Source organism: Staurois parvus, unplaced genomic scaffold (assembly GCF_062004578.1).
Source record: "Staurois parvus isolate SC_StPar_1 unplaced genomic scaffold, SC_StPar_1.0 ptg001116l, whole genome shotgun sequence".
Taxonomy (NCBI): Eukaryota; Metazoa; Chordata; class Amphibia; order Anura; family Ranidae; genus Staurois; species Staurois parvus.
Genome location: NW_028318912.1, coordinates 305,130 through 317,333, shown reverse-complemented (window position 1 = coordinate 317,333; position 12,204 = coordinate 305,130). Strand labels below are relative to the sequence as shown.

Here is a 12,204-nt window from a genome sequence, read left to right as displayed (position 1 = left end):
TTATTGTACAATTATTACTCTACTAAAGTCTAAGTCATCAATGGAAATATGTTTTAGGATAAAAGTCAAATACTCCCTATTAGGGGATTCAGATTTAGTAAGGCACAATGGGGAGATTCCCTGCTGTAGTTTGTGTCTCTGCCCCTCCCACAATGGGGAGATTCCCTGCAGTAGTTTGTGTCTCTGCCCCTCCCACAATGGGGAGATTTCCTGCAGGAGTTTGTGTCTCTGCCCCTCCCACAATAGGGAGATTTCCTGCAGGAGTTTGTGTCTCTGCCCCTCCCACAATAGGGAGATTTCCTGCAGGAGTTTGTGTCTCTGCCCCTCCCACAATGGGGAGATCTCCCTGCAGTAGTTTGTGTCTCTGCCCCTCCACAATGGGGAGATTTCCCTGCATTAGTTTGTGTCTCTGCCCCTCCCACAATGGGGAGATTTCCCTGCATTAGTTTGTGTCTCTACCCCTCCCACAATGTCGACATTTCCGGCAGTAGTTTTTGTCTCTGCCCCTCCCACAATGTCGACATTTCCGGCAGTAGTTTGTGTCTCTGCCCCTCCCACAATGGGGATATTTCCCTGCAGTAGTTTGTGTCTCTGCCCCTCCCACAATGGGGAGATATCCCTGCAGTAGTTTGTGTCTCTGCCCCTCCCACAATGGGGATATTTCCCTGCAGTAGTTTGTGTCTCTGCCCCTCCTACAATGGGGAGATATCCCTGCAGTAGTTTGTGTCTCTACCCCTCCCACAATGTCGACATTTCCGGCAGTAGTTTTTGTCTCTGCCCCTCCCACAATGTCGACATTTCCGGCAGTAGTTTGTGTCTCTGCCCCTCCCACAATGGGGATATTTCCCTGCAGTAGTTTGTGTCTCTGCCCCTCCCACAATGGGGAGATATCCCTGCAGTAGTTTGTGTCTCTGTCCCTCCCACAATGGGGATATTTCCCTGCAGTAGTTTGTGTCTCTGCCCCTCCTACAATGGGGAGATTTCTCAGCAGTAGTTTGTGTCTCTGCCCCTCCCACAATGGGAATATTTCCCTGCAGTAGTTTGTGTCTCTGCCCCTCCCACAATGGGGAGATCTCCCTGCAGTAATGTACCTCTCCGCAGGAGCGTCGCTCTGTCAGCTCTGTGTCTAATCTGAGTTTCAGTCACTAAACTCCACAAACAACAGGCTTTCGTCAGTGAAGCAGCTAAGCTTAGCCCGGTAAACCTATGAAAAGTACACTAGAGCTTCCCAGCTGCTGACAAAAAAGATGAAATATTGACTTTTAAGATTGGATATACTGTATACCAAGATAATAAAATCATTGATATACAGTAAAAGACACACAAAATACTAGACATCCCCTTTAAGCAGCAAACCTGGATCATGTGACAATGATAGGAATGTTACACACGTGTTATACAAAGGATCCGAGCCATCCGGCCCGGGCTTCCTACCTGCAGCTTCCGCCACGCGGCGTTCATACTCGGCTCTGGTAGGACCACATCCTCGGGGAACTGACACGCCACATTCTAGAGAGGAGAACAAGGAGGAGCCTGTCACATCCAACTGAAAGTCGTTTGATCAGCTGACGATCACAACTAATTGTGCGGGAATCGCACATCGATCTTCTCATCCCCTTCCTGTCATTACAGTTTTGGTTTTTTTTGCAAATTCAGTTGGTGGTACCTTTAGTATACATTCGTAATTTAATTCTTTGATATCCCTTTTTTTCCCACAACACAGCATTAAGCTTTGGCACAATTTACAAATCAATTGATGGATTTGTTTTTTAAATGTTGCTGATTTTTTTTTTTTTTTTACAAAATAATGTTACAAATGAACAAATGAAAACAGAAGTCACATTTTCTTAAAAGTTATGGGCGTCACAGAAAATGGTGCTTAGTTCCTTTCCATCCATTGATGGATTTTTAAAAAATTTTGCTGATTTTTTTTTTTTTTTTACAAAATAATGCTACAAATGAAAACACGAGTAACATTTACTTAAAAGATCAATTCTAAAAAAGAAAAAGAAAAATTAGGAGAGATAAATGAGTACATTGGTGTCATTAAGATGTAAGAGGAGTTAATCAGACGTTATGTATGAAAGACTTTTATTTAACCCCTCGCCTACCGGGCACTTATACCCTCTTCCTGCCTACAGGGCACTTCTACCCCCTTCCTGCCTACCGGGCACTTCTACCCCCTTCCTGCCTACCGGGCACTTCTACCCCCTTCCTGCCTACCGGGCATTTCTACCGCCTTCCTGCCTACCGGGCACTTCTACCCCCTTCCTGCCTACCGGGCACTTCTACCCCCTTCCTGCCTACCAGGCACTTATACCCCCTTCCTTACCAGGCCAATTTTCAGCTTTCAGCGCTGCCGCACTTTGATTGACAATTGCGCGGTCATGCAACATTGTACCCATATGAAATTTTGATCATTTTTTTCTCACAAATAGAGATTTCTTTTGGTGGTATTTAATCGCCACTGGGCGCTTTACTTTTTGCGCTATAAATAAAAAAAGTGCAAAAAATTTGAAAAAAAAAAAAGTTTATTTGTTTCTTTTATAAAATTTTTCAAACAGGTAATTTTTCTCCTTCACTGATGTGCGTTGATGAGGCAGCACTGATGGGCACTGATAGGCGGCACTGATGGGCACTGATAGGCAGCACCAAAGGGCACTGATAGGCAGTACTAATGAGGTGGCACGGATAGGCGGCACTGATAGACAGCACTAATTAGGGGTCACGGATAGGCGGCACTGATAGGTGGCACTGATTATGGGTACTGATAGACGGCACTGACTGGCATCACTGCTGGGCACTGACTGGCGGCACTGACTGGCACAACCCCTGGGCACTGACTGGTGGCACTGACTGGCAGCACTGCTGGGCTGCACTGGTGGGTGGCACTGGTGGGCAGCACTGGTGGGTGGGCACAGGTGGGTGGCACTGGTGGGCACAGGTGGGTGGCACTGGTGGGCACAGGTGGGTGGGCACAGGTGGGTGGCACTGCTGGGCACATGTAGGTGGCACTTCTGGGCACAGGTAGGTGGCACTGCAGAGTGGCACAGGTGGGTGCAATGCTGGGCACGGGTGGGCGGAGCTAGTGGGCGCACTGCTGGGCGGAACTTGCGGGTGTCACTGCTGGGCACCGATCATCAGGGCACTGATCATCAGTGCCCTGATGATCGGTGCCGATCCCCGCTCTGACAACTGCCGGTTCTCGGCAGTACTTTCCTCACGATCTGACAGCGTGAGGAAAGTGCAGCCGAGAACCGGCACTTGCATTTCCCTGTGATCAGCGTGTCATTGGACACCGCTGATCACGTGGTAAAAGGCCGCTGTGATTGGCCTTTTACCACATCTCGTGATCAGCTGTGTCCGTAGGACACAGCGATCACGGAGGTCGCCGGGTGCGCGCCCCAGGAGAGCGCGTTCTGGGAGGACGTCATATGACGTCCACCCAGAACTGGCCGGCCGCGGTGAAGCCGTCATTCAGCTATGCGCGGTCGGCAAGAGGTTAAAGTAAAAAAAAAAATCAATTAGTTTTATTTTTTTTTTTTTCAAAGCTTCACTAATTTTGAAGCCTTTTAGGCCTTTGTTATGGACTTCCCAAAAATCGTGCTTAGCTTCTTTCCATCACTTGATGGATTTCTTTTTTTTTACATTTTGCTGATTTTATTTTTTTTTACATTTTGCTGATTTTATTTATTTACAAAATAATGTTACAAATGAACAAATGAAAACACAAGTAATGTATTATTATTATTATCATTATTATAATAAAACAAAACATTTCACAAAAACAGAAAACTTAGGAGAGAGAAATGAGTACATTGGTGTCAGTAAGATATAAGCAAGGGGTTAATCAGACGTTATGTATGAAAGACTTTTATTTAAAGTAGAAAAAAAAAATAGGTTTATTATTTTTTTCAAAGCTTGACTAATTTTGGAGCCTTTCAGGCTTTTGTCTTGGGCTTCCCATAAAATGGTGCTTAGTTCCTTTCCATCAATTGATGGATTTTTTTTTTTTATTAAATTTTTACAAAATAATGCAACAAATGAACAAATGAAAACACCAGTAACAATTTTCTTAAAAGTTATAGGCTTCCTAGAAAATGGTGCTTAGTTCCTTTCCATCAATTGATGGATTTTGTTTTCATTTTGTTGATTTTTTTTTTTTACAAAATAATGCAACAAATTAACATTTTCTTTAGAGATAAATTATAAAAAATCAAAACATTTCACAGAGAAAGAAAAATGAGGAGAGAGAAATTAGTACATTGGTGTCAGTAAGATCTAAACAAGGGGTTAATCAGACATTATGGATGAAAGACTTTTATTGAAAAAAAAAATATAGGTTTACATTTTTTTTTATAGCATCACTAATTTTGCAGCCTTTCAGGCCTTTGTTATGGGCTTCCCAGAGAATGGCGCTTAGCTCCTTTCCGCAAGCACTTCAGCCCTCATACCTGCATACGCCTTATTGCTACATTTCCACTATGGGATCTCCACCCTTTCAATGGACTTGGCTCCTTTCCATATACTTATTAAATTAAGATTAATAGGAGGTTAAAGAAATACATTTTATGGCTTGCTATTGGGGCCCTCTGGAGAGGGGGAGTGGACAGGGCCAGCGGGGGAACCGCCAAAGAGGAGGTAAGGGACCGCTCTGTGCGATATCTTTACACAAAGCAGGGATGTATAACAACCTGTTTTTATTTTTAATTTGAAAAAAATTAGCCTTTACAACCATTTTGATTCAACTATATGTAAAGCCTAAACTTTTTTTTTTTTTTAATTTTGAAAGCATTAAAACCCCCACCGTCAGTTTTTTTTTTTGGGCCATTTGTATCTATGTGAAATGTTCCTTTACTTCCTGTCCTGAACACACAACAGGTAGCAAAGGAGGAATATTTTCATCAGAACAAGTGTTCCTAAAGCCGACCGTGCACGGGTCGAATTCCGAAATAATTTTCTTTTGAAAATCTTTTCTAAGATTTTTTTGTTCAAATTTTGCACCATTATTGGGTCACAAAAACGGCTGATTTTTGTGCGACCATCGAATTTGAGCAATCGGGCAGGTTGGAAATTTTTTGAAAAATGAACAAATTTTGAATCAATGATGGGAGAATGGTGCGGGAAATAAACAAAAAAGAAATGAGCGGTGACCTGGAAAGAAAAGAAAATTCTTGGCCATGAAAATTCTTTTCTGTAGGAACATGAGGTGAAATTGAAGGCTTGGTTGGCCAAATTTGAATCAATGGTGGCGCCATCGGGTTACAAAATGCACAAAATTTTGGATTCTCTAAAGAAAATTCATTTGGAATTTGAAACATGGATGGCCTGCATAAAGCATAAATGCATGTGTTGAATTCTGAAATAATTTTCTTTCAAAAATCTTTTCTAAGAATTTTCATTCAAATTTCGCAATGCTTTGGGGTTTTTTTTATGTAAGTGCATTTTAGCTTTTAATAAATATTCTAAATAGGATTTCTCACTATGTGGAACATCTGTTTCCTGTCTTCTCTCTGAGCATGCTGGGACATGCGGAAATGGTGGAGGAGATATATAGGCATTAATACTGTGGGCTAGTCGTCATACTTGGGATACTGAGTGGAAGATTCAGCTTATGTAGGGTCACGGATACCACACGCTGTCCATGACTTCTCTGTAGAAAGAGACTGAGGCATTTCTAATAAGCCTACATTCATGAACTTTCGATAGTAGAAGGTCTGTCTGTTCAGTGTAAGTTCACCATATGGATTCCGGTCAGTGTATGTTCACCAACTGGAATCCGGTCAGTGTAGGTTCACCATTTGGATTCCAGTCAGTGTAAGTTCACCATGTGGATTCTGGTCAGTGTAGGTTCACCATATGGATTCTGGTCAGTGTAGGTTCACCATATGGATTCTGGTCAGTGTAGGTTCACCATATGGATTCTGGTCAGTGTAGGTTCACCATATGGATTCTTGTCAGTGTAGGTTCACCATATGGATTCTGGTCAGTGTAGGTTCACCATTTGGATTTCAGTTAGTGTAGGTTCACCATTTGGATTCCAGTCGGTGTATGTTCATCAATTGGATTCCAGTTGGTGTAGGTTCACCATTTGGATTCCGGTCGGGGTAGGTTCACCATTTGGATTCCGGTCGGTGTAGGTTCACTATTTGGATTCCGGTCGGTGTAGGTTCACCATTTGGATTCCGGTCGGTGTAGGTTTACCATTTGGATTTCAGTCAGTGTAGGTTCACCAATTTGGATTCCGGTCGGTGTAGGTTTACCATTTGGATTCCGGTCGGTGTAGGTTCACCATTTGGATTCCGGTCGGTGTAGGTTTACCATTTGGATTCCGGTCGGTGTAGGTTCACTATTTGGATTCCGGTCGGTGTAGGTTCACCATTTGGATTCCGGTCGGTGTAGGTTTACCATTTGGATTTCAGTCAGTGTAGGTTCACCAATTTGGATTCCGGTCGGTGTAGGTTTACCATTTGGATTCCGGTCGGTGTAGGTTCACTATTTGGATTCCGGTCGGTGTAGGTTCACCATTTGGATTCCGGTCGGTGTAGGTTTACCATTTGGATTTCAGTCAGTGTAGGTTCACCAATTTGGATTCTGGTCGGTGTAGGTTTACCATTTGGATTCCGGTCGGTGTAGGTTCACCATTTGGATTCCGGTCAGTGTAGGTTCACCAACTGAATTCCAATCAGTGTAGGTTCACCATTTGGATTCCGGTCGGTGTAGGTTCACCATTTGGATTCCAGTCAGTGTAGGTTCACCATTTGGATTTCAGTCAGTGTAGGTTCACCAATTGGATTCCGGTCAGTGTAGGTTCACCAACTGGATTCCAATCAGTGTAGGTTCACCATTTGGATTCTGGTCGGTGTAGGTTCACCAATTGGATTCCAGTCAGTGTAGGCTCATCAATTGGATTTCTTTGGACACACTTATTCATCTATTTCAGTCTTTTTCATAAAGTGGACTTTTTCTTTTTTTTGCATGAATGGACTTTATGTTTGTATTAACTTGTTTTTAGTTGGTATTTGGTTATCAGCGGAACACTTTTTCTTCACATTTATTTGCAATGAAATCCTGACAGGCGTTCTAATTCCCTTTACATTTTATCCAAAACAAAACAAGCTTTGGCTTTAGATACACTTTAGCATGTTATAGAGATGCTGTCACCTTGTCGCCTTTACAACCCCCATATATTCATCTCTATGCTCCTCCATTACCAACAACACTGAAATCACCAATACCAGTGACCATGGGGGGTGGTGACATCAATCCTTCCATCATGTGACAGTGCTCGGCAGTGCTGGGACAAGGTTATCTATCGCCCCGGGGCGAAGATTCCAAACTGCACTCCCCCCCTCAAGATGTGTACAAAAAGAACCACTAGTCTGCACGCTAACCCCCAAGCATGAATCCCCTTGCAAGCCAAAATTGTCCACAAACAAAAATTCCCCCTCCTCCCAGTACATACAGTCATGGCCGAAATTGTTGGCACCCTTGATATTTTTCCTGAAAATCAAGTATTTCACACAAAAAAGGTATTGCATTAACACATGTTTTGCTATACACATGTTTATTCCCTTTGTATGTATTGGAACAAATATAAAACAGAGGCAGAAAAGCAAATATGACATAATGTCACACAAAACCCCAAAAATGGGCTGGACAAAAGTATTGGCACCCTTAACTTAATATTTGGTTGCACACCCTTTGGAAAACATAACTGAAATCAGTCGCTTCCTATAACCATCAATAAGCTTCTGACACCTCTCACCCGGAATTTTGGACCACTCTTCCTTTGCAAACAGCTCCAGGTCTCTCTTATTGGAAGGACACCTTTTCCCAACAGCAATTTTAAGATCTCTCCACAGGTGTTCAATGGGATTTAGATCTGGGCTCATTGCTGGCCACTTCAGAACTCTCCAGCGCTTCTTTGCCATCCATTTCTGAGTGCTTTTTGACGTATGTTTGGGGTCATTGTCCTGCTGGAAGACCCAGGATCTTGGACGCAAACCCAGCTTTCTGACACTGGGCCCTACAGTGCGACCCAAAATCCTTTGGTAATCCTCAGATTTCATGATGCCTTGCACACAGTCAAGGCACCCAGTGCCAGAGGCAGCAAAACAACCCCAAAACATCATTGAACCTCCACCATATTTTACCGTAGGTACTGTGTTTTGTTCTTTGTAGGCCTCATTCCGTTTTCGGTAAACAGTAGAATGATGTGCTTTACCGAAAAGCTCTATCTTGGTCTCATCTGTCCACAAGACGTTTTCCCAGAAGGCTTTTGGCTTACTCAAGTACATTTTGGCAAACTGTAGTCTTGCTTTTTTATGTCTCTGTGTCAGCAGTGGGGTCCTCCTGGGTCTCCTGCCATAGCGTTTCATTTCATTTAAATGTCGACGGATAGTTCGCGCTGACACTGATGCTCCCTGAGCCTGCAGGACAGCTTGAATGTCTTTGGAACATGTTTGGGGCTGCTTATCCACCATCCGGACTATTCTGCGTTGCAATCTTTCATCAATTTTCCTCATCCGTCCACGACCAGGGAGATTAGCTACAGTGCCATGGGTTGCAAACTTCTTGATAATGTTGCGCACTGTGGACAAAGGCAAATCTAGTTCTCTGGAGATGGACTTGTAACCTTGAGATTGTTGATATTTTGCCACAATTTTGGTTCTCAGGTCCTCAGACAGTTCTCGTCTCCTCTTTCTGTTGTCCATGCTTAGTGTGGCACAGACAGACACACAATGCAAAGGTTAAGTGAACGTCTCTCCTTTTTATCTGCTTTCAGGTGTGATTTCTATATTGCCCACACCTGTTACTTGCCCCAGGTGAGTTTACAGGAGCATCACATGCTTGTAACATTCTTATTTATCCGCAGTTGTGAAAGGGTGCCAATACTTTTGTCCAGCCCATTTTTGGAGGTTTGTGTGACATTATGTCGAATTTGCTTTCTTTCCTCCCTTTTTTTGTTTTGTCCCAATACACACAAAGGGAATAAACATGTGTATAGCAAAACATGTGTTAATGCAATACGTTTCGTGAGAAATACATGATTTCCTGGAGAAATATCAAGGGTGCCAACAATTTCGGCCATGACTGTATCTCCATGCTGCTGAAATCCCCACTCCCAGCACAAATCTTTGACCCCCAGGGTTTCCTAACCCGCCCCATCTCCTTTGCTGGGAGCAGGTAAGGAAACCCTGTACAGTCCCAATCTGACAGTCCTGATGCAGGAGCACTGCAGTGGAAGAAGGAGAAGCTGGAGGGGAGAGAGAGCACAGCCTGCACCTCCTCCTGGCTCTCTTCTGCTTTCCTGATTTTGCCGTCACTACTCTTGTCAGCTTGTATCTTTTTAAGTGGCACCCCCCCCCCCCCCACACACACACACACACACGCACCTCACCTGATACCACAGCGCCCAGGGCAGCTGTCCCTCCAACCCACCCCTTCTCCTGGCCCCGGTGCTCAGGCCTAGAAATTGTCTGATCTATCTTGGGGAGGAGGTCACACGCTCCTTCATACCCGGGTAGTGCTCCAACCTTTGACGGCAGGGGAACCCTGTGTGGGCAAGGTGGCAGTGTCTCTTTAACACATGCATGCAATTTGGTGATCGGTTTCAATCTCATTTAAAATGTATCTGAAAAGAAAGCTAGAATGTTCTAATGCTGTCATTTCCACATTACCTTGCCAGTAACTCACCATCACGTTATCCTCATCCACAGCAGTTCTGATATAATTGTCCAGAACTTTTCTGTCACAGACCGGCTGAGGAGTAACAAGCTTCACATTAACCAGCAACATTTGTAGCAGGATAAGTAAACCTGGAAAACAGAAAGCAGACCGTGAGATACCCTGGAGATGTCCCCATCGGGTCCTATGATATCCTAACAACCAGCCACATCAGGTTTGAAGACCTTCCTATCAGTTCATAAACCCCAAACAAGATGAGAGAAATTAGTTTCCATGCATGGTGGGCTGAAGAAAGAATTTCCTCCAAGGCATCAAAATTCATATCTATCAAACCAAGAATCATCTATTACTTTTCATGGAGGGACTGGAGAAAGCAATTCCCTTACGGTAACATACTATATATTGTGACAGTATGAACGGTGAGGTGATCGATGGACACTATTTTTCACCTTGCATGCGATCATACCTTGAAGTTAAGGTGGAGTCCACTCCGGGTTTTCGGGGCCACAATGGCAGAGGTGGTTCCGGACCTGATTTTGTGGTCCACTAATGACCACCAGCAGGTGCTATAATAAAGGCAGGGCTGGAGCAAGGAACTGCTCATGGCCTGGGACTCAGAGAGCCATTCCTGAGAGAGCTGTGCATGAAGGTGTGTGTCATACCAACGAGGAAAAGGTTGGCTTATTGGTTTGTTTTGTTGGTGACAGGGAGAAGCCCTTCACCAGGGAGAGAGGAAAACTTCCATGTTTTAGTTAGTGCCTGGATGGCAAGGATTTATTTTGTGTTTTGTTTGGTTTTGATATCTTGCAACCTTTAATAAAACTGACGACCAGTCAGATTTTAAAGAAAGCCTGCTCTGCGGTCTGCCTTTTTCCCAGGGAAGGTGATCCCCCACCTGAGCTAATCCCACAATATATATAAATATAATACATAAAGATCAAACAAAGAATGGTCCAATACTTTCAATTACCTACTTCCCGACTGCCCTATAGCAGAACTACTGCTACAGGGCGGTAGGGCTGCTCAAAGTCATGTATATATATGTAATTTTGTATTTCCGGGTAGGGGGCACACTGCCCTACCCATGCCGCCGTTGGTGGCTTTAGCTGTCGATCACCGATTCCCAATCAGAGATTGTCCACCGGCACCCGCCGATCACCGAGGAACAGTGACAGGGGAAGGTCTGTATATAAACAGTACAGATCTCTACCCTGTCAGCACCAGCACTCTGAAAGGACGTAAATTTCATTTGGATGCGGCGTTGCATGACCATGCAATTTTCAGTTAAAGTAATGCAGCGCCGGTAAAGAAATGGCCTGGTCAGGAGGGGAGGGGTCCTCTGGAGGGCAAGTGGTTAAGGAAGGGGCTGGAGAAAGGACTTCATCAAAGGTAGCAGAATTTATAAAGACCAAACCAGGAATTGTTAATTACTTTCAATAGAGGGAGGGGATATAGAAAGAACTTCACCTAACGGAGCATAATTCATAAACACCAAACCAGGAATCATCTGTAAGTTTTAATGGAGAGAGAGGCTGGAGAAAGCACTTCCCCAAAGGTAGCATAATTTATAGAGATTAATCAGGAATCATCCATTACTTTCAATAGGGGGGAGGGATGGACAAAGGACTTACCCCAAAGGAGCATCATTCATAAGGATCAAAGCAGGAACCATTCATAACTTTTAATGGAGAGAGAGGATGGAGAAAAGATTTCCCCAAGGAAGCACAATTCATAAAGATCAAACCAGGAATCATCCATTACTTTCAGTACAGGGAGGCGGTGGAGAAAGGACTTCCCCCAAGGAAGCACAATTCATAAAGATCAAACCAGGAATCATCCATTACTTTCAGTACAGGGAGGGGGTGGAGAAAGGACTTCCCCCAAGGAAGCACAATTCATAAAGATCAAACCAGGAATAATTTATTACTTTCAGTATAGAGGGAGGGGATGGAGAAAGGACTTCCCCCAAGGAAGCACAATTCATACAGATCAAACCAGGAATCATGTATTACTTTCAGTAGAGGGAGGGGATGGAGAAAGGACTTCCCCCAAGGAAGCACAATTCATAAAGATCCAACCAGGAATCATCCATTACTTTCAGTACAGTGAGGGGGTGGACAAAGGACTTCCCCCAAGGAAGCACAATTCATACTAATCAAACCAGGAATCATCCATTACTTTCAGTACAGGGAGGGGGTGGAGAATGGACTTCCCCCAAGGAAGTACAATTCATACAGATCAAACCAGGAATCATTCATTACTTTCAGTATAGAGGGAGGGGATGGAAAAAGGACTTCCCCCAAGGAAGCACAATTCATAAAGATCAAACCAGCAATCATTTATTACTTTCAGTAGAGGGAGGGGATGGAGAAAGGACTTCCCCCAAGGAAGCACAATTCATAAAGATCAAACCAGGAATCATCCATTACTTTCAGTAGAGGGAGGGGATGGACTTCTACCAAGGTGGCATAATTTATGAAGATAGGAATTGTTTATTACCTTTTACGGGGGGAT

At 43.9% G+C, this 12,204-nt stretch overlaps 1 protein-coding gene across 2 annotated transcripts in view; it reads right to left on the bottom strand.

Annotated features, from left to right (window-relative positions):
• EPO (erythropoietin) overlaps positions 1–12,204 on the bottom strand; it is a 68,736-nt gene that overhangs the window by 5,389 nt on the left and 51,143 nt on the right. For both annotated transcript variants that reach the window (XM_089658969.1, XM_089658970.1), the window contains exons 2-3: positions 9,700–9,821; positions 1,435–1,509 (exon numbers count right to left, since the gene is read on the bottom strand). In XM_089658969.1, coding sequence (XP_089515095.1) covers positions 1,435–1,509; positions 9,700–9,821 — 197 coding nt within the window. The remainder of the gene's footprint in view (positions 1–1,434; positions 1,510–9,699; positions 9,822–12,204) is intronic.